This window comes from Sturnus vulgaris, chromosome 18 (assembly GCF_052056855.1).
Source record: "Sturnus vulgaris isolate bStuVul1 chromosome 18, bStuVul1.hap1, whole genome shotgun sequence".
Lineage (NCBI taxonomy): Eukaryota > Metazoa > Chordata > Aves > Passeriformes > Sturnidae > Sturnus > Sturnus vulgaris.
This window is the reverse complement of record NC_142260.1, coordinates 2238941-2266756: the sequence shown is the minus strand read 5'-3', so window position 1 is coordinate 2266756 and position 27816 is coordinate 2238941. Positions and strand designations below refer to the sequence as shown.

At 43.3% G+C, this 27816-nt stretch overlaps 1 protein-coding gene across 2 annotated transcripts in view; it reads right to left on the bottom strand.

The window, feature by feature from the left end:
- Window positions 1-25241, bottom strand: part of RRAS2 (RAS related 2) — a 42173-nt gene extending 16932 nt beyond the window's left edge. The window contains exon 1 of one of the 2 annotated variants that reach the window (XM_014876315.2): window positions 24841-25241. In XM_014876315.2, the coding sequence (XP_014731801.1) occupies window positions 24841-24945 (105 nt within the window). In that variant the 5' untranslated portion in view covers window positions 24946-25241. Of the gene's footprint in view, window positions 1-11044; window positions 11425-24840 lie in introns of those variants that run through there. The other variant, XM_088175677.1, reaches the window with a different exon arrangement.
- Window positions 25242-27816: the final 2575 nt, after the last annotated feature.

Genomic DNA, 27816 nt, shown 5'->3' with positions numbered 1-27816 from the left:
CCAAAGTACTAAAATGACCCCAGTGACATGTTGTGCCCTCCTCCAGGTTGCAAAGGAGATGAGAGGCTGCTCCTAGGAGTTCTAATCTCTGTTCCTGTCTCTGGAGGAGCAAGCAGACAGGTTCTGTGTCACCACAGGCAGGTTCCTAGAGGATGGGTGACAGTCACCTGTCACCTTGCCCAAGCATTGTGCTGCCCTGGTCCAGAGCTAACCTGCCCAGCACAAGGGGTCATCAGGCAAAGCAGCAGCTCAGAGCCTCAGCAAATCAAGGGACTAAAAGAACCTCCTTTCACAGCACAAAGGAGAAGTCATTTCTTTAGAGTACATGAGTTGGCTGGCTAGAAAACAAGGAAAACATGCAGTAAAAAAAACCCCTGACTTCTAGAAGCAAACATAAACCCAGACTGCATTCCAGAATAAAGGAACAGACAGAGCAAAACACACAAATTTAGTATTTTGCAGTGCCCCAGGCATTTGGGTCACAGAAAAACCCAAACAAACTAAAAGCACAGCACTAATCAGAGAGCCTCTGACAAGCTTGTTCCAATAGCAAACACACACCCCCCCAGGAGCAGGTGCTTCACCAGGACCCAGTATTTCCAGCCAGGTTTAATTGGTTGGTGCTGGAAAAGCAGGAGGTGGATCCTGTTGGGGTTGATGACAGGAAGTGCCACCTCTGCAAAGGTTTTGTGCAGTGCCCAAACCAGGAGCAGAAAAGGACTGCAGGAGGTACCCACAGCAACCCAGCACCATTTCAAACACAAATGTTCAGGACTGCATTCAGCATGCTCTGCTGGCATAAACAAACATTGTCGTTTTACAGAATGAGGGCAAGTATTTTGGTGTTGAACGTTGGGAGAATAGGAGACCAAAGGTCTAAAATTATCCTGATAAAAACCAGACTAAGGAAACAATGATTAGAACACTGCCTCATGCTACAGAAAGCTAAGTGTGGCATCACCCAATCATCCCATAATTCCTACAAATCTTTAAGAGGTTTTTTTAATTATACAAACAGTAAGAGCACCCATTCCTTTCTTCCAAGAAATAGAAATTAAAAGATAGTCAGTGCTTGCAAATAATCAATGATGCTTCCCTCAATTTGCACTACTTGCCACTGCCCTAATGTGTACTGTCAGCCTTGTTATGGCTGTCCAGGGAGACAGATGTCATTTGTAACTTCAATTACTGCCATTACCCAGTGATGTGAAACACTTCATTGCATGAACAGGGAAAACTGAGGCACGAGGAGAGATGAGGATTAAGCTGAAGGAAGTTACAGTGAAAGAAAGATGACACGAGACATGTACAAGCCAAGCCCTTTGGAAATCCCTACACAAGTTGAAAATTTTTATTTGTTCCTGAATCAAACAGCAACACACATATATATAATACCAAACTTTAGAATTAAGTACATGCTTAGTCAAACATTAATGGTTCTACTGAAGAAGACAATCATAAAGGAAAATGCAAAGTTGTTGTATAAGCCATGGCAGCCTTAGAGCACATCCATGAGATTACTCCCCTGCCAACAACTCAAAGACAGAACAGACAGTAGCACATAGAAATAAACAATGACTTAATTAAGTAGAGGTAAGTCCTCTCCTTAAATTTTTTAAGCAATGCAAGGATTGTCAAAAGCTCTGCTTAGCCTGGAAGCACAGAGTGTGAGTGCTGTTACACAGCCATGTACCCTGCTGTCCCTCTCCCTGCATGGCCACTGACCACAGGGTGAGCACAGCAGAAAATGAAAACTCCTAAGAAAACTGTGTTCAGTGCATGGGCATATTTAATGCACATAGCTAAATATGATATAGCTCTCTTCTTCATGGGCTTTGTTCTGCTCATTAACTAGAATTTCTAATAACAAAACTAGTTTTGCATCCCTCACAGGTGTGGGGAAAGGTGAGCTAGGATGGGGGGGCAAGGAGGAAAGGGTGTGGAAGGTAAAGTATCTTCAATTTGAATGTTAACACATAAATCTCTCTATGCACCTTTAATTTTTGCATTTCCTAAATGAGCATTAGATTTTGTATCCATAAACACACATTTCCAATGATATTTCTCCAGACAGCTGTATGCTAGAAAATTTCAGATTTCATCCCCAGTTAAGCAGGACTGACTTGGGTGACAGATTTAAAAGCCAGGTTGGTTCTGGAGCATCAACTGATTCTGCAGTCATGTAGTGGACCAAGACTCAGGAATATGAAAGACTGAAATCAAAGTGACTTTTGTGCACTGACAGGGAACATCCATCAGCTCTCACACATTTCAACATGCTTAAAAAGCTGCCTGCTAATTTCTGCCCTTCCCCTAACTGCTACTTAAAATAAAGCAGTTTATCTTCTCCAGCCACACCCTTTTTCCCTCCCTCAAACCTGGCACCTAAGGCATGATTGGCAAAATAGGTTGGGTTTACAGGCAGAAATCTGGAGGGTGCAACTGCTAAACATATAATTACAAGATCCAGTGGGGGGAAAAAAAAGAAATAAACCCAGATACAGTAGATTTGCTTGGGGAAAAGAAAGTGCCTTTGCCACTTTGACTAAGACAGCCTTTCAGTGCATGTTCAAATCATAGAAATTTCAAGAATAATCATTAAAACTTTTTCTGAAAAGTTATGTGCCCTTTTGCTAACATACTGCCAAGCTTAAACGCACCATCAGATGCCAGTAAAGTCTCAACTTGATGACCCTAAATGCATTTTCCAATCCAAAGGATTCTGTGATTCAAATTATGGATGCTGGCTACATGAACATAATGTAGATACTGATGAGAGTGGGTTTCCTTCTCATATATGTTTTGCAATGCACGTGAACATCTTTTAAAGCATTAACTTCCTTCAAAAAAACAGCAGCTTGATACTTTTTAAAAGCTTTCACCTTTTAAACTCAAACAATCTGCACTGTGCTTAGGTCTCCTTTCAGTTCCCATCTTACAGCTCTCCCCACAAGACAGCAACTTGGTATTAAGAGCTCACCAGTCTGTGAACGTTTCCTTCCAATTTATAATTCTCAAATATCTCAAAATCAAACCACACCAAGCATACTCACTCACTCACTCACTCACTGAGACCTGCTCGAGGCAACACGTGCACTGAACTTTGGCCAACTGAGCACTTCCTAGTGGTGCAGTTTTCATTGCTCAAGATCACAGAAGGTGCACTTTCACTGCCTGGGACTTCTTTGTAAAGCCTTCACTTAATGCCCTTTAGTGCCAGTAAGCACCTACAGAATTCTTTGAAGGTGGCTCTGCAATTTCTCAAGTTGAAACATGTCTGACTGCAAAGCATATTCTATACTGCAAGCTTACTTGAATCTCGATTTAATTTGGTTTTTGCTTCACAGTAAATATGTGCAGGAACTATGAACACACCAGGTACTCGATCTTCCTCATCTTAACCACTCCTAATTCAAGAAATGTTTAAAACATTCATGGCACACTATCTTTTCATCCATAAAGTTTTATCATGTTTAGATAGTTTTCAAACTAGCAGCTCACGATGAACTCAAAGTGTTTTTTCAAGAACGCAGTGATCTTTTTTTATTTTTTTACAAGTACATATCTGATCTTAGGACTGTGTGTTACCAGATAATGGGGACTACAGGGGAAAGAGAAAAAGCAAGGTTGCTCCAAAAAATCCCCTGCTGAGGAAAAAGTCCTAGAATACTTTTTCTCAAACACAATATTAGAAATAAGTAGAACACCTCAAGATATACAGTGTAATTAAGAGATTTTGGTTTATAAAATAAGTACAGTAACTGGAGAAGACTTAGAGTCAATTAAAATCTCTCTTGACTTGTGTAACTTAGACATAACTGTACCACAGTCAGCAAGAGACTTGAGCTCAGTGGCTCCAAGGAGACCCATGCTGAGAGCATTTCCAGTCTATTAACAAAGAAGCCACTTCATAACTCTGATGAACTTGGACTTTTCTCATTGTCTAGCTTAAGTTATGGACATTTGGAGCCAGACAATTACATTAATTAAATTAATTAAAGTAAGAAGTTTTTCTAGCCCAGCAAGCCAGTAAAACAAAGCTGCACTCCAGCAACTCTAACCCATATTTCACATTTTAAGTACTTGAAAATGTTTGATCCCTGGGACTCCACAGCAAGCCAAGATCAAAACTTCTGAAGTTCACACCTTTCCTATTCTGACAGGTTCATCAGAGTCAGGTAGAAAGCATGAGGAAGGTAAATTCTCCACATTCTTCCTCTTAAAACATTTGTTTAAAATGGAGATACAATCAGGTTGACTAGCCCACTAAACCCAGAGACTACTAGAACGAGTCAAGCTAGGATTAAATATTTCTAGGCTACTATTTCATTCTACAATTAAACTATAGCAACTTCCTAGTGAAGGAGAGAGGTTTTATCATCCCCAGTCCTGACATTCCACTATAGTTCCCTGCTGCCTTAGGATGATCAAGAGATCAGAAAGTTCAAATTGCTACATAAAAATTATAAAAAATCCCTCATGCAAATAAATATTAGCCATGCAAACCACATTGATGTGTCCATCCACTTTATTAAAATTCACAAAACATCACCAAGAGACGCCTTTTGACCCAACTTTAATGTATGCAACTACTTTATTAATACACCATTTGCTCAAATATGAAAATGCCAAACGGAGACTGAACCCAAAAAATGAAAGATTCCAGAAGTTCTGATCATACCACTTGTTCTGCTGGGAAACAAAAACGTTGAAATGACTCTTTCAGACTCAGTGACACATTTTATTTGTGCTGCCAGATCATTGCAGACATTGATAGTAAAGCACTGGTTCCTGTCCTGTAGGGTTTTTTCTGTTACCAGTAAATTCCCTGGGATTGTTGAAGACCAGCTTGAACAATATCCAACATAATAACATTCAGTTTCATTAGCAAAGTCTGGAGTGCTTTATTTTTCAAAGATTTGTTGACTGATCATTAAAAGCTAATTATTTAGGAAAAAGCTATAAAATAGCACTTCTATCTAATAAGAACTATTGCTCCAAGAAGATAAGCACAGCTCTAATAGCTTTATTTGCCCAAATTACATATTTATTCAACTCCAACCTTTTGGCCTTAGATTAGACTGTCTAGACTAATTTTGCAGACTACAGACAATTACTATTATCTTTAAGTTTGGAAAGTGTCATAACCAGAACTGTCAGGAATGCTGAAATTACAGCTGTGTAAGTGTTATTTAGCCATCTATTTTCATTAGCAAGGCTAATAATTACTAGCCTTCCCCTCAGATCCTCATCCAACTCAGTAAAACACAGAGCAGTTATCCTGCAGCATGACAGTTTTTAAATGATAATGAAATAATTGGTTGCCTACCCATGAAATAATGGACTCCTTCAAAGTGTGTTAATCATTCAGTAGTGACAGCATCAGAAGCTGCATGGTGCATATATTATAATGCTGCAAAATTAATTAAAACAGAAATACACTAGGTAACTTTCCTTTAGAAAAAAGGGTGTCTGAACAGCTTGCAGGTGGCAAGTCATCATCAAGAAATTCATGGTAAAAACTCCAACAGCAATAATGTACTAAACACACACTTTTAACACATCAATCTAAAGTTTGAAAGCCACACCAAATCAGGCTGATTAACCCAAGGCCCATTGGTCCCATGCTGCAGGCTCAACAGTGGGGAGTACCCAGGTTTGGGGTTTTTTTTGTTTTTTTGTTTTTTTTTTTTTTTACACATCCATATCAGTCATCAATCACACTGTATTCTGAGATGAAAACGTGCTTTCCTCCACCTGAAACCATTTCTCAGAAGTTTGTGACTAAGCAGCAAAACCTCAGAAAGAAGGAGAACTGGCCCTGGTCAGTACAGGTGGTTTTTTTCCATGTGATTTGTACTCACAGATTTGGCTGCTCTGAGCCTGGCCAGCACACAGGGACCAGGAAGCAGAACAAAGCACTTCACACCACTCACTCCCAAATCAGCAAAAAACTCCATCACCTTCATGTCCCCTCTGCCAAGTGAACTTTTTCAAGAGATTCACGTTTCAGCATCTGATTTTTAACCCACACACATCAAGGAGAAGCACTCATAACCTCAGCTTGGGATTTAGAGCCAAACAACAACAAGCTTAAGAGTATTTTTTTTTTTATCGTGGCTCTAAGGTACGGTGTCAGATTAACCCACCCAATTGTGGGAGTGAAAAGGAAGGAAAGGGGATCTCTGGCAAGGCAGGGCAGGCTGTGTGAGGCTTTTCACACTCGGGACAGGGTGTTCAGACCTTCCTGGCACACAAACCTTGGTTCTGTCCCACTGCTTGGGCACGGTGTTCAACAGATCCCATCCTGACAGATGGCAAGGAAAAGAACCCAGACTCGGCCACTGTAAGCTGAACTTAGCTAAGCAATGTGGAAAATCACTCCACCTTTGGAGCAAGATGGAGAAATCCTGCCCCATGTGGGCAGAGATACCCAGCAGAGACATTGCAGTGACACAGGCTGGCCTGACATCACGGTGAGGTGTGATGCCTGTCAGAAAGAACAAGCACGTTAAACACAAGCATATTAAACACACCAGGCTCACAGATGTGGGCATTACTCCTGCAGAAATAATTGTTCAAATTAATATCACTATCCTCAAAATTCCAGGTTTCTGGAAGAACGAAAGCTTAGAAATCAAATACACGGGGTACAAGAGCCTGCAGTGTGGACTGGTGTAGCTGAAACAAAGTTTCAGCTGGACAAATCACTTTAGAAAAAAAGCAATACAGAGTATTTTCCATCACAGATACCAGGGGATTACAATGCTTTCCTTTCCAGCCTAATCAGTGCTTGCAGAGAAGTTTAATCTTAATGTCCTTGAAGAATGTCTTCATAGTCTCTCTCCCTACCAGCAGCAGCAGATTTCAAGATCAAAGGTTATTACTCCTTCCCATCTGACAACAGCATAACTCAGCCTGGATTTCTCATCAAGTGGCTAAGGCACAGTACAGCACACGAGGATTGTTTACAACAGGCTATGTAGCACTTCATTTCTGGCTTTTCAGAAGCTAAGCCATGTCTACTGGAACTTCTACATTACAGGCAGACAGCTGAAGTTCTTAGAGGTAAAAGAGAAAGTTTTATCCTAAATATAAACAAAAACAACAAGGAAATCCAAACCACTAGGCTCGTGGTTGGGAAGACAGAATTTACGGCTCCACTCCATCGTTTTTGGGGTTTTTTTTGCCAAAAAAAGTCAAAGTCAACCCAAACATTCTGTCCTGCAGGATCTCCAGACCCTGCACCTCAGTGGCACAAGGTTACTCAGTGAGATCACTTTTAAATAAGCCCATAAGCTTCGTGTGTCACTCTGCTAATGTGCAACCCTAACACTGTCACCTCCTTCAGAATCCATACTCACCTGTACTCACCTGAAGAGTATCAAGCAGGGCAGGACTTATTTTTCCTGAGTTATTTTACAGTGTGCATGGAGTCCCACCAACATCAGAATCACAGAAGCAGCAAGGAGGAGATGCTTTCTGGGCAGAAGATACATGGATGGCCATCACTTTGTACCAAGCAAGTGCCACACACAAGCCCACCCCAGCAGCAATGGCAATCACAAAGCCAATTCATTCACAACTGGAATATTCACTAGGGAGCTTGACAGAGGCAAGTTCTTGAGTAGCATTATCCTCCCAATTAGTCAAGACTTTAAAAGCACAATGTGACCAATATTCACATATAGGCAAATGTGCACACAGTCAAATTCCAGGAACAAGAAACTACTGAATGGTTTTACCATTGCTGATCCTGACATGAGTACAATTTCATAGCACAGAACTGGTTATAAGCACTGCCTTGCTAAATGAGCTTGTTAGCAGATCTACAGGGAAAAGGAAGAGATCCTAAAATCCCAGTAAGCACAATTATAATGCTCTTAAGCAGTGCCAGAATTTTCAGCCTCAGCAACTTCAGATTTTTGAAGTCAAAACAGTGTCAAATGGGAACATATTTATGTCCTCAAATTTTATTAAAAATGCTTTTGCCCTCAGTAGTTAGTCTAGATATTTAAGCAAGCAACGATTTCCATCTAAAAAAACCCCCCCTTATTTACCAGCAAAACATTTGGCTGTACTAAAACCAACCACAGTGTTTCTTCCCCTTCGCCTGTGCACCTGCAGGTGTAGTACCACTCTTAGTCAGCATCACCCCACTCACAGGACAGGGAAACATGTAGAAATCCCAGAGGGAGTTTATTTTTCACTCTGAATTATCACAGACGCTGCATGGAATAGAAAAAGATAGAGATAACTAACATTAATTAGTATCTATGGCATTGATGTTAACGTTAAGAATGTTCAAGCAAAGCCTGGATGAGGCACTTTGTGCCATGGTCAAGGTAACCTGGTGGTGATCAGTCAAGGGTTGCACCTGATGGTCTCAGAGGTCTTTTCCAGCCTGATTCTGTGATTCTTAGATTAATATTTCACGTGACTTTTTGAGATGGAGGACCTACCCTCTTGGGTGTTAATCCTGGCTTTTGCCACGATTAGACTTTTAGAACATGTATCTCTTAAAGCAAGAATTGTTCTAGTCCAGGGAATATAATTAACCTCAAACCACATGCTCTTATAACTAAAGCAAAAAAGCCAAACATCTGCTATAAGGGACCATTCTCATTCCACTAAAACCCAGAGACACAGCACTCTCAAGATGCATGTTGGGAGACCTGTTCTAATGTTAAGATCTACTTATGCCACAAACCAGTTTTCTGTGCAAACACCTACTTTCACATTTCAAAAAGCCACATCTGTGACGAACCACATCAAGAAACTGCACGAAGCATTCAGCTGAGGTGCTACACAATCAAACACCACACACAGTCAACAAATGGTTTTACACTATGGCCATTTATGGTAGCAGTAAAGAAGGCAAATCAAAGATTGGAGCAGTTTCACACCATCACTTTCCAAGGTGGAGCTGATTCTAAGTAACAAAAAACATGATTTGTATCAAACATCACATCTACAGTCAATCCATCCTTATTTCAAGAATTCACAGTTTGAGCTACAAGCATTCTCTAGAGTCACATAGACCTTAGGATCACTGAAAATCTATTTAGTATTTTCTTCTCTAACATCCTATTTAGCAGTACATTATAGCAAGTTCCAAAATAGCTCCCTAGCCATTTGTGAGTGAAGTTCCTCCAAGGGGAAGAAGAGTTTAAAGATCAAATTAAGAGCAAACACTTCCCATACAGAAGCACATGAACTGCTGAAGGGAAACGGTGCTTAATTTCCTTCCAGAGCTGGATGCCCAGGCTGAGCCCGAGTTCTCCAGTGGAGAGCTTTTCTCATGAAACAATGGGTATTGTAATTCCTTGTTTGAAGCACAAGTGCCCCATACACCGACCCAGCCACACCTGCTGTGACAGCAGATCCTCAGGCAGTCATTCTCCACTCTTGGTTCTGTCATCTAAAGCTTGTAAACACAGCTTTCCTTAAGTAACTGGGCAAGCAGAGTAACCCAGCAAACAGGGCTTTAACACCAAAACGCCCTTCCCACAGTACAGCAGCAAACTCTGTGAAAACCAATAAATGCATCCACAGAACGTGAGACCAACAAGAGCATGCAAACCTCCACTAGATCTAGAAACTTTCTGCACTGTTCCCTTGCTCTTCACCTGACCTTCACATTAAAAACCTGCAGGACACCATCTATGCTGCAAATCCTGACGAGATGCTGTCTCTATAGCATGGCCTTTGCTGGAATCCCCAGGCTTGGCAGACCAACCATCAACAGAAAGCAAAAACCTTTGGGATCCTGCTCTGTCACACGCTTGGCTTTAGGGAAATGCTCCATTGCAACCAGAAGGGGACAGAAGCACCATCAGACTACACACAATACATCTCAGCTCAGTCTAGGTAAACGAACTATTTTTCTCATCCTTTTGCAAAACTCTAACTTTATGTGCTTATTTAAACAGATCTGAGCCCAGGTCTCTGTTGCCATTTCCTAAGAGCTAAATCTTTGGAGTTACCCGGGTAGGTCCACACAAACCTTCAGAAACAACTCTTCAAATGAATTTCACTTGAATAGAATAAATTCTCCTCTCCCTCTTCTGCTACTCCCGTTCTGAATAAGATCAGTCTAGTATTTTAGCAGGCTTTCAAGTTCAGGGAAATTAAGGAAGGCACACCATTAAAAATGCAAAGAATTTGTTTTTGTCCTACAACATACTCACAATGACCAGTTTATCATTACCTCCTCATGAAGACTGACAGGCTTTGTGATTTTTAGATGGTTGAAGTTGTGAACTTAAAAACTAAGGGCTCAAATTCAGATACTTCAGTTCAGTAACAGCATAGAGTCAAGATCTACTCGGGGGTTTCCAGCAAGGTGCTTTCCCTTCTGCCTCGTGTGCACTCATTCTTACAAAGAATTTACATAAATTCTCAAATAAACTTGTTTTCTAAACTTACAAGCCAGCCTGCACAGGGCAGCCAGACCACATGTTTTTTACTTCATTTGCATTAGAAGATACAGGCTGACTTCTCTACACATTATTGTTTTATAGACATCAGTTGAGAAGAAAAGCAATATTATCTGGAAAACAGAGGTGCACATCAGATGAATACAGGTCATGAAAAGCATTGGTAAAAATAAAAATTGGTAAAAAACCACATACAAGGATGATCAAAGGGAAGAAGGACAAGAGCTGATGAAAAATAATTTGATCATGTTAGTTGTATTTTCCCACTTCAGACAAGCTGGTTCCACTAGCAACTGCCACCTCTCCCTCTGATTTTATGATTACAGACTTGTAACAAATCTTCAGTGAAGTAAGCTACCTTCTTCAGGACACTATGAACAGCCACTGCCACAAAAGTAACTCTAATTTGTTTATTACTAAAATATTTTGCCTTTGAAAACCATATTAGACTAATATTCTTTAAGCATATAACAAGCTCAGAGAAGATGATCCTTACATGAATTCCACAAACAGAACAGAAAGCATTCGATTTCTCCACAGTTTAGAACCAACTTACAATGAAGATCTTTTTTGTTTATCATCTTAACATGCCAAGTGATACTTACATGCCATAATCAGCCACACTATGTTTAGTTTACAGTCTTTCAACTTGACAAGTCCTACAAGACTTTCCAGGAGGGGAGCCAGTACTTCTGAAATGTAACTCTTTGCTGCTCTTACTTGCTTTTTTAGTCGTCTCCAAAGCAATCCCTCCATTGCTCACTTCATTTCTGGAGGCCATAATCCTGCAGAGGCTGATTCCAGAGTGCAGAAGGGCCAGCACAGGGTGGCCTCGCTACCCCATGCAAAGAGCAAGAAGAGAGAAGGCAGCCCAAGAGCTTCTGCAGCATGAAATGCAGCAATTATAAAGTCCACAAACAAAAACATGAGAAACAAACAAAAATCAAGTTGTTCTCTCTGCAAGCAAGTTGACACTGACAGGAAATGAGTAGTTAACAAGTAAATTACCCAAGCCCACTGCAGAATATGCACAGAAGGAACTCAGAGCAAACCAACCAGGCTCACTACATGTCACAATCCTTCTATAATGTTACTAACTCCTAACTCTAACCTCTACTAACCTGCTACTAACAGCTTAACAGCATGAGAAAAAGTGCCTTTGCCATACATCGAGTAGGGAAGACAGCTTTAAAACATCCTGCCTTGAAGGCAAGAACATACTCCATCACCTAAAGCCACTTGTTTTCATTAGGAAATTGATCCACAGAGCAACATCTAAATTCAAATTGCAATGTGCAACATTCTCCCCGGTCTGACAGGCATACATAATGAAGTATTGTCTCAAATAAGTAGAGAGCATCATTATTTGATTGCTTTCTTGAACAAAGAACTCTTGCAAATGTTTAAATTAAAGATATAAAGAGGCAGCAGTACAGCAAATGCCATCTTAAAATGTGTGAGCAGTATGCAAAGACCTTTAATTTGTTTACTTTCACAAAGCAGCTTCAGAATGCACAGGGTTTGATCAGAGGGGTTTTTTTCTTGGCTTTTTTTTTTTTAGAAAAAAACCCTACTGCTATTTCCGCTCCCATATTCTACCAAGTAGAGATCTTGTGGTTAAGGCATTCAGTGAAGAGAAAACAGAGAGTGGAATGCACAGGCAGACAGCCTTCTGCACCAAAACCACAGGAAAGCACATTAGTTTCTCTCAATTTTTACAGATTAGAAACAGGTTTTTCAACTTCATCACACTTAGAATAATGGACTATTCAGACTTGCAGCAGTCCTAGGTGAGGCCTGTGGACAGTCCCTGAGTGTGAGAAGCAGAAAGCCTCCAGCAGACTTTGTCTTCTTGTTGCTTAACTTGGATAGAGCAGAGTGTGAACGTCCCTCTGATCACAGCATTAGCAGCACACAGCTCTGCCAGCCTTGAACAGCCTGCAAAGCTGATGTTATTTACAAAGACAGGGTGGATGCTACCAATTAAAGGCAAGTAGTTTCTCTTTTGAGCTTTCTTCCAGCATTAGAAAGTATTTTAATTTAAGTCATAACTCTTAGAAGACTCATTTCCTGTGCATGTGTTAAACTCAACCTTTCACAGTGACCAAAACTCAAAGCTGCCTGGAGGGATCGAATGTGTTACAAACGTGTGGTGCAGAATCAAAGCCCACTAATGCATATATATAAATTTATATATATATATATAATTTTTTTTTTTGACCAGGAAAGCAGAGTTATAACAAAGTGCTCTTCAAGTAAGTTTTGGCACTGTCATCCCTACGTGCTTCAGGTTTAGGAAATGACCATCAGATCCTGAAGACATAAAAAACAAATCTGGGGCTCTCTTCCCGGGAATCACAGTGACAGCCCACTGCGATGGCAGCCACTCCTTTGCAGCAGCTCACACTTCCAAGCACAGGCTGGAAGGTGACAAAAGTCAGTGCTCCAGCTTGGAGACGTTGAGTCAGCAAGAACAGAACGCAGGGTTTTGTCCAGGAGAATCAAATATCATGAGTCCCTTTCCCTACATCTGTCGTGCATTTCCTGGACTGAGGAGAGACAAGCCATTCAAGGAAGGAGTTACAAAAAGATGATAAATAACTAGGTGAATAGTGCTAGGCAGCCACAGTAGCATCTCATAACTCCCAGCACAGGAGAAAAGCTGAGATACTTTTAAATTTCTCACGCTACTCAACTGGCATGGGATTAACTCACATACAAAACAGCTAGCTAAAGTACATGTGCTGCAGGGAATTTTTTAAGTTTTAACATAAGCTGTTCAGCTGTTAGAAAACCCAGCCTCAATTATCTAGTCTGAAGCAAGTGGCTGCAGTTTAAATTATTCATCTTCTGAAATCACCCTGAACAAATTCTTCCAGATCACCACCTTCCCTCATGCAGGCAGGCATCCAGTATCTTTTTTAGGAGATCAGCTCAAGAGATGCAGGGCTTTTGTTTATTTTCTTCAGAGTATTTGTAAATTGAAGAAATGCCCAGAAGGTAGATTTTCAAGGTGCAATTTTAACTCTTAAACTGCCAAAAAACCCCACAAAAAAACCCAACCTCAAACCTTGAGCAAAATCCCCAATTCAATTGGATTTTAAAACCCCAGGTCACAATTTCAACCAACAGACACCCAGATCAGCACAGAGCAGATTATTTTCAAAATCTGCTCTAAGTGAACAATTTTATTACCAGTTTCCTTTTTTGGGAGAAGACCTCTAGCGTGTCAGTGAAATATTCAAGCCCTCCCACAAAACAAGTCAAAGCAGCTAAGGAGGAGGGGAAGCCACTATTAAAAATGTGTGGAATGTAACCTACTCAGATAATGGGACAAGGCAGTTGACTACTTCAGATCCGAGTCTCTTTTCCCATACAACCCCACCAACAGGGACACTGGGCAATTCCAAATTTACAAATGCTAGCGAATTTTATCAGCTTTTGTAGGATGTATTATACGACTAAAAATAGTTTGTCAAATCCTTCAGTTACCTGATAGACATTATACCCATTCTAATGGGCACAAAAACTTCTAGACAGCTCAAGGAAAACATGTCTTTAGCGACTTCAAAAGCTGAGCTTTCAAGTGTTTTTTTTTTTTTAATTCAAAGAAGTTGAGATGTCTGCAGCAATATATTTGGGTGTACTGCTCCAGCAAGATAGAAACAAAGCAGAAACTCTATGTGAGACAAAACATTTTCTATAGCTAGTAGATTTAGGTCACAGATACAGGAATTCAGAAATGCTTCAGGTTTTAAACATCCTTGATAAAAGTAAAGCACTCTGTTCAAAACATCTCCTTGCACTAAGCAATGCTTTCAGGACAGATCAAAGAGCAAACCCACGGCCAGGCAGCCTCAGTGGTCTCAGAGATGTGCAGCTGGATCAGCCAGCAGACCACAAAAACTTAAGAGCTGCCTTGACATTCTAAGCTGAACCTGGAAGAAATCAAACCTCTGGCTGCATTAGCTGCTCTGGCACAGTCTGACCTCTGAGAGACTTGAGCTAAACACCCTCTTTTCTGACAGCAGGACTTGCTCATCGGGATTACACACAGGGGGCATTTCACAACTCCCCTTGTGCCCTCTGCAAGAGGAACAACCACCCCCAAGTCTCAGCCTGCAGCCTGGAAAGGGTTAAGTTCCCCCCTATTGCACAAAGCTGCAGCCAGATGTACACACACATCTTCTGTGGTCAGGCTGCTGCAGGAGCAGCCGCCTGTGCCACCCATCCTGCCTGCACCAGGGTCTCACCATGGCTCTGCTCATGAGACACAGAGAATTCTTCCAATCCTACCTGGACCTCTGTGAGCCTTTCCTCAGCATCACCCCGAGGCTGAGGCAGTATGACAGAGCAAGTTACAAACCACCTAATTGCTAGGAGCAGAAGCATCTTGAATTACATTATGGCAGAAGGCCTGGTTTTTATATAAAACTTAATGCTAAAATCATGCTCGAGAAGTTACAGCGAGCAGCCTGATTCCCTTCTGATAATTTCTTGATGATTGGAGTGCCTCAGACAACTAAACCTCCCATATTCCAGGTATGGCATGCAGCTTCAACATGCAGTTATTGCAGCAATCAAACCAGACAAGAGCTTGAAGGTTTAGCACTCCTTCAGTTGTGCAACATAAAATAATATTGTCCCAACAGCTAGAGAAGTAGTTAAACTGACTCAAAAGAGCTGGAAGCAAAAAGCTCCAAACCAAAGCTAAGTAGACAACAGCACTGTGGCTGGGTGACAACCTGCTAAGAGCCAGCAAAAAAAAAAAGCAAGGCAGGACATTCAAAGTGGTTGGTCCACTGGATGCCACAGACAGAACAATTTATTTCTAGAAACAAAAAAAAAAAAAAAAAAAACAAACAAACAAAAAACAAACAAACAAAAAAAAAAAAAAAAAAAAAAAAAAAACACCACAAATATCCTTCTTCAGGTCCCTACAGAAATCAGATTAATCTCCACAGTTTAAAAGTGCTCCTTTAAATACTCTCAGATGGTAAGACAAGGCACAGGTGGTTAACCTTGCTGATGCACTAAGAAGGATCTTGGCATCACAGGTTCACTTTCAAATTAGAGGGTCTGGAAAATGTTTAGCATGACATATAGCCATCAGAAAAAAAAAGCTTCTGAATTTGCTGCAACACTACAGGAGTGCTGCTGAGCACAGGAGGAAATCACCTCCATCCATGATATTTTGAGAATTCCCATCAGGAATTCCCTGCTTCACAAGGAGGGAGAACATCAGTTTAAGGAAAAGCAAAGTGATACAGCACATATGGGCAAATCTCTCAGGATGTGGTCAAGGTCCAGGTAACACAGTTTAGGGTCTGAGAGGAGGCAGGAGAATAGAAAGCAAAGATGCTGTGCTTCTGGAGGACTTCAAAGACAAGCTGCTAGGAAAAAAATCGTAAGCAGCAACTGAAATTGCAAGGCAAAGTTAAAATACACTCATTATTGCATTCTCAGTAATACTGGGTCATGCAAAGCCAGAATCCATTGAAATACATCACCATTACTTTATTGGGTTTTGCTAATGAAGGCTCATTAGTGTGAGCTAGTAGAGGAAAACACTGTATGCTTTTTTTAATAGAGCTGGCAGCACATATACAAGTATGTTATAGACAGGTACCTTTCTAAACGATCACAAAGCACCTTCTTAAAAGGAGGGAGAAACACAGAAATATTATGAATACACAGTTAAGTAACTCACTACCTCAAGCAGTGCATATTACTGTAATCCCACTAATTTTCCCTGCATAGAACCAGTCTAATAACAGAAGAAATTTAGTAGATCATTTTTCTACCCAAAGATGCCAGATTTTTCACACAGATTTATCACTGGCATCCTACCATTTCATGGTCTACTTACCACATATAAAGCAAAACACTCAGATTTGCTTGCAGGTTTATAGATTTATGTCTCCTTAAATGAGGAATACTGAAGATGCTCTGCAATATGAGCTGGGTTGTTAGTTTTGTCAGGAAAACTCAAAATGATAATGAGAGTGATTTCAAAATTTCTTTTCCTAGCAAATATAACTGGTGACTCAACATATTATATCACTACAGTTACAGACTACTCAGAACAGGACTGGAAAAATAATTTGCTGGTAAAGTTGTGTGGAAGCTCAAGTTTATTTTCTGGCTTAGGAGACTTGAGGAAAGTGACACATTTGATAGTTATTAATGTGTCTACCCACAGCTAATCTGCTGAGAAATAACTTCTCATAGGTCCCCTGAATACAGATCTTCGTGGAGTACTTTGCTTGTGAGTGTTACACTAATTTTTTTCTTCAGCTGCACCATTTTTATGTGTCAGTGCTAACATCTAGTTAATTATTAAAGCACGCTGGTCCCAGCAGCCAGCACTTTATGCTATCTTTAATAGTGCCCTTCTGCATACATTCCTATTGCCTGAACTCATTCCTATCTGGATTCACCAAAAACTGCACTTCACTTTCTGCTCACAACTGAGAAGCTGGTGCAGGCCTGGCTAAATGAGCTCCACTGCCAGATGAAGTTGTTTGCAGAGCTGCACAGTGAACCAGACAGGGTAACTGATCCCAGCTAAAAACATTCCCTGGTTATTTTTAACTCCAATGGCTTGTGGAGTTTCGGTGCACTGGAGGGAGTAAATAGCTCTAATGGCAAACTGCTGTGGCAGCAAGGGAACCTTCTGAACATTTTTCCTTACTTGTAGTACTAGCTCATCAAATGAAACCTTCAGTTACAGCAAAGCCCTGCTTCTTCAGGCTTGAAGAACAAAAATATTTCCCCAGCCTTGTGCATCCCCACTGTCAGTCCCTTCTAAAAAGCAAACAATCAACGTGTCCTCGCCTTCAAGGCCCCCCATCTGCACCAGCACAGCCCTTGTGCTCACACAGGCAGCCCTCACTTGCCAGCTGCAGGTCTGAGGAGCTCCACACAAGCCTCTCCCAGAGGCACCTTCTCCTCTTTAGTCCTTGGTGAGATTTAGAGGGAGCACATCTGTTTGTTACAAAGATTCCCCGTGAGCTCCATCATCCAACAGGATCTCTGTCTGCAAGCAGAGCTCATGGCATTTCCCCACGCATCTAAACAAACACACAGTCCTCCTCAGCAGCCCTCATTCAGTCAGGTTTGAGGCTCTACATAATTCCAAGTTCTCCAGCCTTTCCCATTCCAGCAGCAGATTAGAATCCCTGACCTCGCTGCAACAACAGCCCTTGCACACAATGCTTGATTAGTCTCGAGATGAAGCACTTCAAACGTGAGTACATGACCTGCTTTAGCTTAACCAAGAACAGTACAGGCACAGCAGCCCAACCAACCCTCTTAAAAACAACCTAGTAAAATCAAGCCATCTACAAAAAGGTAATTTCAATCTCACCAAAGTTCCATACAGAACCAGCACTGCATACCATGAACTTCACACTCTGGGATGTGACCAGCTTAAGTATATGCATGGTGAAAAAAAGTAAGAAAAGGCAAAGCAAACATCCCTTGTCTGCTAACTACTTTAAGTAACTAAGTTATAAAGGAAAGAAATCTTTTCTTTTGTGTTACCGGTTCCCATTAAGTGCCCTACAGGCTATCCCAAACCCAAGCTGCAACCACACTTGAGCAATAAGACAGCATCCAAAAGAGCAAAGAAGAGAAGATTAAGAGACAAGAAAAAAAGTTGTTCAGTCAGAGTATGTCTTTGTAAAGAAGGATACAGTTCCAGGTGAACAGAAAGAGCCTCACTGCCTAGACAGAAATAATTCACTTGGGCTCTCACTAGAAATTTGTAGTAAGCTACCACTGCTATCTCTCAGAACTTCAAAACAGAACTCCAGCAAGTTTGCATGGCAAACCACTTGCAGGCCAATTTTGCCTAAGTTCATTATTTGCAATTAAACTTTTCAATCTGGTTCCTTCCTACTCCTCACAGTAAGAGTTTGTCTTGGTTGTTCAAAGTTACATCCAGAACTCTTTGGACGTGCCCTATGCAGAGCAACAAGTTTAAAAGAAAATAAAAAGTACCAATTACAGGCATGATTTCTGTTTTAATGTTGGTTTTACATACTTCTTGAACTAGAACAAGAACTGGTGCATTTCTCTGGTTCCATTTTCCTTTAACAGTGCCTTATGTCCATAACTGAAGACAAGACTACCAAACCGGTGCAGTTAAAGCCACCTGAATTGTAGGAACAAAGGGAGAAGTTCACTGCTTGTGTCACACCAGTCTAGACCTGCAGCCTGACTAATTTAGGAAGGTCTGCAGCAAACCTAGCTCCCTACCAGCCAGCCAGAACCCTGCTACATTCCACTCCACGAAGCTGCTGTTTATCTTTGGATACTTCAAGGAGTTCAGTCACAACATTTGCAGTGCTGGGAATGCTTTCGGTAAGTGCGAACAGGTTGCACAAGGTACGAGCCATTCACGCCCTTCCAAACTCTTGGAATATAAAGGGCCCTACTTATAAGAGCCACCCTCCACCAGCACTGCCGAGCACTGGAATTCAGAGCTCCAGCCAAAACCAGAGGCAGGAGCCTCTCCCTGCAGTCCGGGAAGGAGGCGCAGGGCTGGAGGCCAGCGGCTGCCGATTCATCCCCAGCAGTGCAAAGGGCACGGCAGGCAGTCATGTGGGAAACTGTGCCAGCACTCCTTGTGCAAGTGGCAGTGGAAGACGACCTGATAACCGAAAGGTACGTCAATATTTACTCGCTATAGAAGCAACTGCTGCTAGGAGCTAACACACGGAAAAGGTGCTTTCGGTTATCCCAAAGGAATTCCACTTTGGGGAATAAAAAAAAAAAAAAATTGCAAATTGCTCAAAACTAAACTGGGGAGTATCTCAAAACTTCAGCACTGCTCCAAATTGATGGCAGCTTTTGAACTCAGCTCAGCTCTACCCTGTGTGTGCACTAGAACAAGGCGTGACTGCTGGCTAACAGGATTCATTATGCCACTGCTGGCTATGCTGGAACACTCACACGCAGCCTGAGGATTCCTGCTAGCCTGAAGTCACCTACTGCATTCCCAGGCTGTAGATCTGTAACCAGAACGAGCCCAGACTTCGCTTGGTAGCAGTGCTGCAGGAAGCAAGGAGCCCGAGAGGTTCAAGTTTCACAAGAGGGGCGACAAGCAGCCCTTATTATTCCAGGTGACTGCATCGCAAGTCCTTTGTTTTGATTAGGATTTTTATTTCCCACCTTTAACCCCACCAGATGTCGACAATCAGTTGCTCCTGAACTGTATTTTGTCACCTTGAGTTACCGTAAGGAGGCCCCAGGCTTTATCTCAGTGTGAGCATACCAGTCCCGGCGTAGCCCTGCGTGAATCTGCAGCCTGGAATCCGTGGCATTTTATTCCTTTAACTTGCTTGTGTGCTTACTCCAAGAGCATTTTTTGACGGTCAGCGAGGGTTAGTCAGAATACCCAGAAACTGTGCAGGGATTTGCACATCCCCAGTCCAGCACAGGGAAGAGGGGCACCAAGACATCAGGGTCTGTCAAACACCCAGCACGCCGGCTCCAACACCAGCTGCACGCTCAGTTGTTGCTTTTCAATCTACTTTACTACTCTATTTTGGAGCTTGGAATTCATATATAGAGCATAAAATTCAGAACAAGCCATTTTGTTGCCCAACAGCTATTTCAGAGATAAAAGACACTTTGAGATAACCTACCTTTGGGTTTATTGCTGGTTAATGAGAACAGTCTTGTCAAAATAGCAGCTTGGAAAAGGAAAAAGGGGGAAAAAAGCCTGAACAACTGCTCACCCATCCATCTGCAGGTCATATATCTGCTTTCAGACAAAGTGTCTGATATTAACATTCGAGAGTCAAAAACCTACATCCAACTCATTTTACTCACTAGTGAGTGGAACAGTAAGCTCAGCTCCAACCAGAATTTGTTACAGACACTTTAAGAGCAGTAGGAAAAGTATTTTCTTTTACAAACTTGGCAGTAAGATTTGAGCTTGTAAATACAGCATGAAATCGGTAAACAAACAAAAAAAGCCCCAAACACTGAAGCCCTTCACAGATTTTGTACCGTGTTAAGTGTTTTAATGTTCATGCATTTCCACAGGTAACATTAAGCTGACTGACAAACTAAGCTCAACTCAGCCACACTGAATTACATCCATTCAATACCATCTCAAGCATCTAGTGACGTTTATTAAATGATACATCCATACAAGTCACCAAAGCCTACTCAGCATGCAAAACTATACGTGTCATTGTCACAAAACAAAAGCCATAGTTTCACAAAGAGGAAAAAACACCAGGCCAAATAAATTCATCAAATCTGATCAAAAATAGACAGTATTTGCACAGCAGACTTGAAAGAATAAAATACTAGTGGTTTTCTTGCTGTATACTGCTAAAACTAGCTATATATTGCTCAGTTTTGAAAAAAAAAAAAAAACAAACATGAAGTAAATGGCAACTGCAGATTAAAAAAAGAAAAAAAAATCAGAGGGTGATTAGGTAGTTGCTAGGCTGTATTCCTTTTGAGCAAGGAAACCTGAATATTACAAAGGGCTGAGTTACAAGGGAATGTGGGGTATTTTGTGACAGACCTCTGCATGACAGCTGGAGAAAAGCTATTGTGGCAACAGCTGTGTGCTCTGCACAGCTCATACTCCCAAATACCTCAGCCTGCTAAGAGGCCAGTTAACTGGCTGCAATGCATTTTAAAAGTTTTCTGCCTCTTGGGATGTGAGCATGATGGATTATTTGTGTATGTTTCCAATAACAGAAGGAATGCTTGGTTCTACCACTTAAGAGTTTTACAAAATGCTGTGGTGTAATGCTGAACTATCATTCACTGCTGCTTTCCTAGAGTTTATAGCTGCAACATCCCATTAACTCTCCTCCACAATTAAAACATCTTCACTTCCTGTCTTACCAGTGCACAGGCTCGACAGCACTAAGTTCATCTATCATATCCTGATTTAAAGGAAATGATCTGATATTTCCAGGATGAAATCTTGGCCCACCAACAGCAATATCGAGCTGTGTTTACCTCCATAGAGGAACAATTTTGAGGAACACACTACTCATGTAACCACTGAAAGCTTTGATCTGCTCATTAGTACTCTAAAGTTACTCCGAGGTGTCAGATGAACGTGTGAGAGGCAAACCCAAGATCACAGGCACTTACACACAAGTGACCAGTCCCACCTCACTTACTCCTGCACTGCACAATTAGTGAGGCTGAACTCGGGACATCCAAGAGCTCCCACTGTATCCCACGGGTTTGCTCCCCCAGCCTCCCTACAAGCACGCTGTTGTTCCAGGCCAGGCTGAGGCACAGCAATCACCAGGAGCTGAGATTGCACACACAGGACAGCGAGCACAGCAGCACTGCCATAACCCCAGCCACTGCTACTCCTGCAGGAATGAATGCTCTCTGCTTTCCCACCGTCACCTCAACAAGGCAGGCAAGGATGAGCTGTGCAGAAACCTCAGAAAGCTGGCAAAAGAAAGAAGATGAACTGGTTCTTCTTGCATCCTCACTTTCTCACGTTTCCCTTTGTTTTATCTGAAATCAAGGAAGAGTTTCCCCATTTTCAAGTATGAATCGCCTGTTGTCTTTCAAAGATACAACGTAAATTGCAGCACATGCTTCCTCATGATATCCTATCACCACAAGTCTTATTTACTGGGAAACAATTAGCACTGAAGTAAAAGCAACAGCTGTACTTGAGTACTGATTTACTGAAAATTAAGAAGGAAAGCAAAACCAAGTGTAGAAATATTTGCTAGTATTAGTAAGGAAGAAAAGCTTTCCTTTTAAAGCTTCAAAACTCAGTTGGTGACAGCCTTATTTTAAACACAAGCAATAAAGAAGCAAAAAAGAATTTAAATCCTCCGGTGACATCAGGATCTGTCATGTAGCAAAAGCTAGTACTGATCCATGTTTTAGTGAAGGCCACTACACGTTTGTCACTTAATCCTAAGAAATTCCAAAAATGAAGCACGTGACTTGCTTGTAATCAATTTTAAAACAACTTGGAGCAGTTTCTGCACAGCCTTAAAAGACAAACAACGTATCTGGCAATACACTTGCTGTACAGAAACTACCCAGGTGCCTGCATGGCAAAGCACACACTTGATAACATCACAGCTTCAAGAGCTCAGGAAGACGCTGTGGGATATAAATAGTACACCAAGCCTCATCTTATTGTCCAAAACCACACAGCAAGCATGGAAAGAACACAAAACTCTTCTCTAAGGTACCTGAGGTACTGCCCAGGTCTTCATTTCCCAGCTATTTTTTTTCTTTGGTTTTGTTTTGGGTTGTTTGGGGTTTTTTTAAGGCTAAATTTTCTGCTAAACTTCACTTTTCAGTGGCAAGGCTTTATCTCAGGATAAAGTTGCCGAGAGGGCAAAAAGATGGAGATAATGTAAACTGACAATAAGTTGTTTTGAAGAATTCACCCTCAGCGTGTCAGCTTAACACCATGCTGCTGTTCCCTCAACACTGTTTCAAAGTGAACTATTTATTTTTCTGCTGTTAATTTGAAAAGACCCTTATATGTGACAAAACAGACACAGGCTCCTCTTTTGCAGATATTTGCTGAAAGACAAGTGTCAGTCACAGCACTTGACCCAAAATTTAAATTCATATTTAATATAAGCTCAAACTTCTAGGTTAAATAATTAATTTCTACAAGTACTCAAATATTGAAGCTATCCAGTACTCAGTAGAACCTTACTGGTCTTAAAAAAAAGGCACCAAGTGTGAACTTCCCTTTTTTTCCCTCTTTACATCTTTAGAAGAAATTATACGATTTTTGTTGCTGTTGAAGGTAAATTTATCCCAAAGCCCTCAGTGCTGCCATGGAATCCAGAAAACCCTTCAGCAACATTTCCCAAGACAGCAGCCTCTCAGAACTGATGCCACATCCAGCTGCACACATTGCTGCCACAGCAAGACACAGGCGAGCAGCCGAGTGAATGGCACCCTAAACCAGCGGCAGAAAACTCAGGGTTTCATTATCTCCATACGCAAGCAGTGAGGAATTCAATCCTGACTGAGGGGACTGCAGTTATTCCAGCCCCATCACCTTCAAACAGACCAACCAGGCGGTATTTTACCAAAAACTGACCAGCCATCCACACATCTGACAAAAGACACCTGTACAATCCATCTCAAAAAACACCATTCAGATTAAACTAATTCCAAAGAACTAATTCTCCCAGAGCGTCCCCTCTTTTAATGCTCTGTACAATACTGGATTTTATAAGCATTCAGGTATCCAGTACTTATCCAAAAATTCAAAGTGCTGCTTTCTATGTAGATACTTAGTCCATGCTGCAGAGCTTAAATTCTTAACAGAGTAGTTGAGCTAATGAGCACACGGATGCATGTGAGTGAAAAAACCCACTGAAATAAAGAAATAGTCAATTTGCTATCAGATCACCTGTTCTAACCAAACAGGAGTTGAGAACACCATTGCCCTAAGCATTAAAAGACAAGCCTGCCCTGCGGTCAAAGCAGCCCATCTTAGGGGTAGGTAGAGCATTACCGCCTCTCCTCAGTGGAATAAAAGAAAACAAACAAGAAGCCATGCTCTCCACATTTGCTGCTCTGCCGTCAGCAACGGCAGCAAGCAGAACGTAAGTACTTGTCTCCTCCTACCACCATAAACAGAGGTAGAAATGCTAACAGCAACAGGGCAGGGGATGAAAATAAGTAAAGGAGGTACGGCTGAATTCATGGTGAGACAGTAAAAAGGCATTTTCCTCCTAACACTGACAAGCACCTTTGTATCGCCTATTCCGGCTTGTTTTTTACCAAAAATGAACGGACTAAAAAGTTCAATTGTCTACAAGTTGGGGGATCAACAGCAGGCGCTCGGCGGGGCGGTGGGCGCTGGCTGGTCCCAGCTCGCACACATCCCTGCTCCGGGGGAAGCCGCGGGAGCTTCCTGGCCCCTTGCCGGGCCAGCACAAGATGCTCAGCCCGGGGCAGCTATTTCGGAGCCGGACGCCGAGTGTCACGGCTCCCCGGCCGCGCCTGCCGCTTCCCGGGCGGAGCGCGGGGCCGGACCCCGCCCGCGACACCGAAGCCGCCGGTCCCAAGCGCGGCGGCGGCCCCGGAGCTCAGCGCGCCCGGCCAGCGAACCCCACCCCGGCGGCGGCGCCCGGCTGGCCAGGGACGGCGGCGGCGGCCGCCGCTTCCCACCCTCCAGAACCTTCCCGGGGGCTCGCACCAGCCCGACCGCCGCCGCCCCGCGCCCCTCAAGGTCACGCCGCCGCCTCCCCGCCCCGGGCTTCCCGCTGCCCCGCCGGCAGCATCCCCCGGCGGCGCCGGGATCTGCCGCCCGCCGCGCCGGCTCCAGCCCCGGCCCCCCCGCCAGCGCCGGGCAGCGCCCAGGCCCCGGCGGGCGGAGCGCTTCCCCCCGGGCGCCGCGGCCCCTCACCTGGATGAACTGTATGGTGAGAGCCGACTTGCCCACGCCGCCGCCGCCCACCACCACCAGCCGGTATTTCTCCTGCCCCGGGCCGTCCCTGCAGCCCGCGGCCATGGGGGAGCCGAGCGGGGCGATCGCGGCAGCGCCGCCGCGGGGTCCCACGCCTGCCTCTCTCTCTCTCTCTCTCGCCGGCGCTCTCCTCCCGCTCCTCCTTGTGCCGCCGGGGCTAAGCAGCCGCAGGCCCCGCCGCGCCGAGCGCCGCCGGCAGCAGGAGCACCAGGAGGAGGAGGAGGAGAAGGAGGAGGAAGGAGCAGTGCCCGCCCCACCGTGCAGTGCAGCAACGCCGAGCGGAGCGAAGCGGAGCGCGCAACACCGCCCGCCCCCGCAGCCAGGGCGCCGCGGCACTAATGGCCGCCGAGGGGCGGTGATATGTTAATGAGGGGGCGTGGATCATCCTAATTTGCATGCTAATTAGGGTGGGGTATGCGCGGGGGCGGGGCCGTGCGAACAGAGGCTCATCGCCATGCTAATGATCTCTTGCATATGCATGAGGTGCCCGCCCAGCGGCACCGCTGTGTTTGTGTCGCGGGGGTGGTGGCGGCCCCCGGGTGTCCCCTGTGTCCCCCCCGGCAGACAGCCCGCCGCGGAGGTCATTAGCCATGTCCTCGTGGGCTTTGCTGGGGCGCCCGTCTGAGTGCCTCATCAACATTAATGAGGCGCTGGATGCCCACGGGATGGGGAGGGAGGTGTTGGTGACCCTGCGTACAGATGCAGAGCCGAGGCTCAGAGAGGTTTAAAGCCAAAGTGTCGCTAATATCGCTTTCTACCAAGGGGGAAAAATGGGAAAAAGTCGTAGTGACGAAAGCCCCTCTCCACTCTTCATCAGGATTTCTTGTGACCATGCTCGTGAATGGGTTTCTCACTCATTGAAGCCGTTCAGATCGAGTCCACCTTCTCCTCCAAGTGTCACCCACCGCCGGATGTCCCAGTCCCATATTCATCCCCTTCTGTACTAGATCAGAGCACTCTGGTTTCAGGGTGTGGTGAATTCACCCTTTGCATCTCCGCCTCCTCGGCTGGGGACAGGCAGCTGTGACCTTCCAGGGGTGTCCTGCCCCTTTGGGTAATGTCTTACTGCCCAGGATGTTTCTGCGCTCCCAACGCTCAGCAGATGGTCATGATACAACGAAGCAGAAGCTTTGCTGTTAGACCTACTTTTATGGAATTCCTTCTTCGCTTCCTCTCCCCTGTTTGTGAAGATATAAAGCAGCCCCATGTCTAACCTTACATACCTGTAGACACGTGCATCCTTTTGCCAACACGGAATGACAGAGAGCTGTTATCACGTTCCTGAACTGCATAATCACATCAGCAAGGTAGACACGCTCCTCGTCCCCACAAACCAAACCACAGAAGTAGTGGCCATGCATGGAATCTTCGCTGAAGGAACCTGACCTGTACAACCCCGGAGCTGTGTGGGGAGGCAGGGACAGCAATCTGTGCCACCTCCTGCTTATTCAAGGAACCCAGACTTTCAACATGCAATACATATTTCAGCTCTGCACCAGATGAGGGGAGGGTCCCACAGGCAGGAGCATCCTTCCCTCCCCAGAGCCAGGGCAGCACTGACTGCCTGGTGCAGCGACTAACAGAGATCCACAGAGAAGTTACAGCTTGTGGAGCTAATTAAGACCTAACAGGATATCATATATACACATGGGAGCAAATCCATCATGTAGCTTCATCTTAATTCCACTATTACCCAATTTGCCACGCTGAGCTTTGCAATTCTTTAACTGAATTTCTCTGCTTAAACCCCCAAAACTTTGAAACCAAGATCATCCTTCAACACCCATTCTGTCCCAGGGGAAAAGTGTCCGACACACAGGGAAACAAACTGATACTTTGTGATTTAATGGTGTAACTGTATGAGAAGGAGATACTTTGTCCCCGGGACTCACAACACTATTTTGGAAGGGGAATGCCAGCGCCCAGGCTCAGTTGCCTCGCTATTCTCCCGTAGTGATAAGCTGCTTTTTCATATCCGTTTCCTTATTGCCCATACTGATCAGAAATAAGGAACAACTCACACAGGAGAGAATACGTAGCCTAATATTTTCCAGTTCGGAAAAAAAGATAAGAGAGAGTGAGATAAAAGAGAGGTCTGTAAATTCCTAAGCAGCACAGGAAAGTTGAACAGAGAAAGCCTCAAAATAGGAGAACTAAGGGACGCCGAGTGATAATAGAAAGAAACAAGTTTAAACAAACAAAAAAGGGATAAAAAAGGATACTGTTTTCCACAGACACAGTCAACAGCGCTGTGGAAATCTCTGCCAGGAGGGGCTGTGGAAAACGAAACTGCATGTGAGTGACAAAAGGTTAAACAAAGTCACAGAGCAGAAAGCAGCATAAAGCTGCTCCTAAGCACAGCCACCAGGGACACAGTTTTCACTCGGGAAGTCCCTAAAGCTCTGGCACCTGGAGGCAGGTTGGCTAAACAAAGAACCCAGTTTCTTCCCACGTGTCCTTGTTGTGCTGTTCTCTCACCTACAAATCAATTACTGGCCACCGCCAGTACAAAAGTACAGACGGTGAGGAAGTGAAGCTGCAGCTAATTTATCAAGTATTGGGTGTTTTTTAATCAAAATACAGCTACAATCTCACAGGTGGCCATTAGTACAGTAACCACTAAACTCCACTGCCAGGAATGGCAGTGACATGAACAGCAGATTTTAAGTGAGTTTTAAGAACACACTAATCTCTCTGCAAACTATTGGAATAGGATATCTGAGTTCTTGGGTCAAAGTTACATAGAAAGCCAAACATTTTTATTATCCCTTAATAATTAAGTTTCAGTTTCGTTACACATAATTTAAAACAAATTTAGTATTCTGAAAATAATGTCAGTATTGTCACTGATACAGCTATCCAATCTCGTGAATTCTGCAAGAAAATCTTGTCCTTTAAATAACAGATATGACAGAA